This window comes from Camelina sativa, chromosome 5 (genome assembly GCF_000633955.1).
Source record: "Camelina sativa cultivar DH55 chromosome 5, Cs, whole genome shotgun sequence".
NCBI classification, from domain to species: Eukaryota; Viridiplantae; Streptophyta; class Magnoliopsida; order Brassicales; family Brassicaceae; genus Camelina; species Camelina sativa.
This window is the reverse complement of record NC_025689.1, coordinates 27,171,207-27,176,128: the sequence shown is the minus strand read 5'-3', so window position 1 is coordinate 27,176,128 and position 4,922 is coordinate 27,171,207. Positions and strand designations below refer to the sequence as shown.

At 41.4% G+C, this 4,922-nt stretch overlaps 1 protein-coding gene across 1 annotated transcript; it reads right to left on the bottom strand.

The window, feature by feature from the left end:
• On the bottom strand, positions 3,005-4,921 carry LOC104789623. Its single transcript, XM_019246029.1, has 3 exons — positions 4,845-4,921; positions 3,775-4,625; positions 3,005-3,689 (listed from the first exon to the last, which is right to left on the bottom strand). The coding sequence occupies exons 2-3, from the start codon at positions 4,621-4,623 to the stop codon at positions 3,075-3,077; spliced, it is 1,464 nt and encodes a 487-aa protein (XP_019101574.1). The 5' UTR covers positions 4,624-4,625; positions 4,845-4,921; the 3' UTR covers positions 3,005-3,074.

The following is a 4,922-nucleotide window of genomic DNA, read 5'->3' as shown; positions in this document are numbered from 1 at the left end:
GGGTGTTTATGCTTATGCACCTATCATATACGCTTTATATATTTGACAGTAGGATACAAACCGTACTCATATTAATGAGTGGGTCACCGATAATAACGACTGTGGCCTGAACGAACCATCCCCGGACAATGGAGTTAATGAATGTCGCCAAGATTGTGACGCGGGGNGTCCCGGATCAAGCCGGTGTGTGAGATGATACCGTACCTACTTCAGAGGGTTATCTATGTCAACTACCCTCTCGATCCATTTACCGCTGTAAGGGTTAGCCTAGTAGGACAAAACTTGAGGACGGGAGATTGTGGACCTTTTACTATGAAGTTTTTAGAACTGTTGAGCATGGGTAAACCGATCACTAATTGCTTGAAGACCTGCGACAACAATATTGACAATTTCCGAAAGAAGTTCGCGATGGACGTCTACGAAGCTGCTATTGGTCCGATAAATTAAGTAGCGAATAAACATTCTTCCTGGTTGTACTTATTACTTTCACGCAGGTGGTCCATATGATCCGTAACAGTCTGTTAGGATGATTATGGTTCGCTGAATTTGAATACAATTTAATCACATCACGCTCATCATATCATAGGATTGCCAGTAGGGACAAGTTAGTGTGCTCAAAATGGATAGAAACTAAGCACCAACCATGGACCTAAAAATCAAGTCTATAACGTTAGAAAATCGATTGTACGTACACTGATGAATATACGTACGTGTGTACACAGACCATAAATATACGTACGTGTGTACACAGACCATAATAAGGCCGTTACTTAGTTGATGGTACGTACACATATGAATATACGTACGTGTGTACACAGACCATAATAAGGCCGTTACTGAGTTGATGGTACGTACATATATGAATATACGTACGTCTGTACACAGACCATAATAAGGCCGTTACTTAGCTGATGGTACGTACACATCTGATAAAGGCCTAACATATACTAATACTGGTTAGAAAGACGTCATAATGATACATATCTAGACCCTCCAATATACAAAAAACACTACACCTGAAGAGGGTTTACAAACAACCGATAGGAGCTATGTGAGTGACCAGACCTCGGAAAATCTAAGAACGACATCCTCAAATCCCACATGTTACCAAAAAAATGACCAAACACGCATCTTCTATTAGCAACACGCGTAAAATCAATCTTAAATTTTGCAAAATCATACTGCTCCGGTAATGTACATGGAACCTCTTCAACTTTTTGATCCCGAGTTGAACTCAGCTTCCGGATAATCTACTGTCTCCGACGTAGCATCTAGTTGGAGAAAGCAGTCTCGGTCTGGGACCTCATCAAACACGTCTGCAGCAAGTTTCATCCTAATAGAAGGCATGGCCGCATCACATAGGCCTGTGTAATTTACTCCAAGAGCTATACACTCTAAGCACTTCAACGTGTACACACCACAGTCACCTTGTTGATAGTTCTGTGGGAGTGTTTTCACCCGGTAGTAACTAAATGCCGCCGCCCCGATATGCTCATCTTTGTACCTCCGGTTATATGCTTGTATCAAGCGTGGGATCATTTTTGCGAACGGTTTGCACTTCTTTTGTAGACTCTCGTCGGTTCTACCGCTGTTTATGCTATCGTAAACTCTTAGCCTCCACTGGACTAAGTCAGCTTCGATGGCTACCCAATGGTTGTTATCGAGGTTGTATGGGAAGAGCAGGGTGTCTACATCGTCAACCCACACCTTGTTTGTCATTCCGTATTTTGGCAGCCTTCCCACGTACGTCTCAAAATAACCTTCTCCAAAAACCCATTGATTAGAGGCTTCCATTTTAGGGAATTCGAATGCCCACATACTAACAAACAAAGGATCGAGAAAAGCAATACGATCTGTTTTATATGGGGATGGCGTTTGCGTCCCCCTAATACGGAACATATGCATACATGTAACCATGTGCTGCAACACGAGTGACATCTATCAGGCATTAGTATACCATAGTTAACTGCGTCAAATGTTATGCTACGAAGCTTACCGCATCCCATAACCAGCCGAATGTTGTAGTTGGCCACAATTGTTTAGGGGTCAGGAGGCGAAAATAAAATTCGGCATTTCCAGTGCAAGGTACTTTAGCCCTGAATACCAAAATTAACAAATCAGTTATAGATCGTAGTCCTCAAATCCGAATATAGACACTAATTATATACAACTCTAAATGAAGACTTACAAATCATCAGTTAGGAAGGACATCAGCTTTGCAATTTTCTCAGGACTTGCCTCACTAAAAGGATCGTACACTGCGGGAGATAGGACTACAATGTGGCTTTCACGTCGGGTCATTAATGCAGCTCGCATTGATTCGTCATTAGGGTTTAACCCTATGTTGGTGCCCACTGGATCTACTAATAGAAGATCAAGCTCTCTTGATGGAGGAAACACCTTTTGTAACAAATATGCAAAATACCTGGCTTTCTCCTTATCTTTCACTGTATGAGACGATGCAGGACTGCTGGTCCCCTTGGTTAAATCCACAACAGATTCGCACTTTCGATCCGACGAGCCAGGGTTACCACCACTTACCGGATGGATAACATTAATAGGAACGGGTTGAGCACCTGCTCCATCAACTTTGTCATTATACTTTGCTCTTTTATCGCCTTCCTCTGTCTCCCAACTCTGTACTCTTTTGACACGCTGTACACTGTCTACCATCTGCTTTGGAATTCGCTCTACACTGTCCTCTGGTTCGATTTTAATACTCCCAGACCACATGACCTTATCCTTAATGGCTAACGGATTCCTAACACAACTAGCAACTTTATAACCATCCTTGTCCGAATGCTTTATCTGATATAGCCATGACTTGAAACAAAAGACATGTATTTGACGTTATTTACAAGACATTTGAAATATAATATGACGCTGTTAAACTAGAGACAAAGTATACAAATTGCTAAATTGTGTGTACGAAAAAAATCATATATCAAAATAGTTACAAAATTATACAACTTCACAAAACTGAAATTGATGTTGTTTCCTCGAATAGATAAATACAAAGACTTCATACTGAACAATAGATATATAATAACAATTTTATCAATACGGTACGCAGATCATACCTCCTCTATTTTTTGTTCGTCATTTCTTAATGTAAGAGGTCCTTGCGTATGCGCTCCTCCATCCGTTGAGTTGATAACAACTTTCTTCAATAGTTGAACGTCACTCTCAAAGTTACCCATCCTACTCTCCATACCTTGAAGTTTGAACACAACTTCCGCTATTGCTCTAGAAAACGATATCTGAATATTATCCATTTTCGCCCCTAGTGTTTCAACCATAGTAAATAACCTTCCACTACCATCTTCACCCTGCACACCTGAATGCTTATCTCCAGACGCCTTCTCTGCTGAACATTTGTCCCCAACACTTTCTTTCTGCTCCTTCGCATTATTGGGGACATTACGGATGCTGGTTGGGGCTGTTTCAAGGAAATCATCGTCACTTACCCCTGCAACATGTTGCCTCCTCTCCCTCTTCTTCGTATGTTCCCCCTTCCTTTTTTTTACACAATCCCATTCTCTTTCATCCACTTCGCCATTGATCACGTCTAACAGCAGATTATCCAGTTTCTTCTTCAAACCTTCTCCTACACCATACACACAATACTGTCCTGGCCAATCTGGATATATGAACTCCAAAGGTTTAGGTACTAAATGCTTCACCTGAAGCTGCATTTCAGATACCATAACTTTTAATAATCTATCACAAAGAAAAAATGCAGACAAATAATGTATACGTAAATTGAAGGCATACCTCCCCATTATTAAGGAGTTTGCTCCCGGATATGAAGGCTTCGATATCCTTCCTTGGCCTCCCTCCTCTCCACCTTAACAGAGGCAAATCTACACCTTCTCTTACATTCCCGTAGCTAGCCCCCAGCACCTTCACGCTCTCAAATGCCCATATCAGCAATACATGGACACATCCATGGAGGGTATAAGCATTGTTAGGTAACCCAAGGACTTTGATGGAATCAACTAAACTCTTGAATCCAACCCTACCCCATTGAAAACTCTCAAATGCTTCTTCATTCAACGCCCTTTTAGCGTATTCCAGAGGAATCCGACTGTTCCTTGATAAACCAAGCACTCCAACATGAACAAGATACAACCGAGCTATCTGCGTCTTCATTTCATCAGACCACCCACGGCAGCTTCTCAAACCCTCAACTAGCTCCTCCCAGTTGGGTCCATTAAAAGCTTTCACCTTTAAAGCCGCCCATAAAGGTGTATGATCGACTTCAAACTCTGTTTCATCAATCTTCTCACAATTCAAACCACTAATTTCTTCATATTCATATAGAGAGAACCTCAGCGGCTTTCCTCCAACCAAAAACCATACCTCCGAAGGAATGTTTATTGCCAATTGATTGGACAATAGATAATGGATGGTCTTCCCACAAAACAGGTAGTCAGATTCGGCTAGATCCAATAGAACTCCCAGCTGCGAATTCTTTCTTATTTTGTCATACACCTCATCACCAACAAAGCCTTTCAAACCACCAAGATTGGACAAACTACAATCGTGGTGCATGCTTCTCATCGGCAGTGGAAAATTACCAACCCCATACAACCTACTTGGATACCTCTTGCTTGACCCCATATCTACGACAGAAGCTTTAGTTTAGTATTTAATTCAATATCACAAAACATTTGTTGCTTAGATTAGCAACGAAACAACATGAAGTCACACAAATATCTTCCGAAAAACAGAGCTCAACAACATACAGAAAACTAACATACAATATACAAGGCCTACTATGTAATACTCGGGTATAAGAAAACAGTAAGCAATAGAGACTAAACCACGATATAGAAATTTACCTCTGAGCAAATCGCTTTATTTCCCTCCTCCTCTACTTCAAACCACCTCGCCGTCAACTCGCCGTCAGTGGTCCTCCA

Coding starts and splice junctions, on each gene's coding strand:
- LOC104789623 (XM_019246029.1), bottom strand. CDS start 4,623: ATGGGGTCAAGCAAGAGGTATCCAAGTAGGTTGTATGGGGTTGGTAAT. Junction 3,690..3,774: donor AACTCCTTAATAATGGGGAG/GTATGCCTTCAA, acceptor TCTGAAATGCAG/CTTCAGGTGAAGCATTTAGT.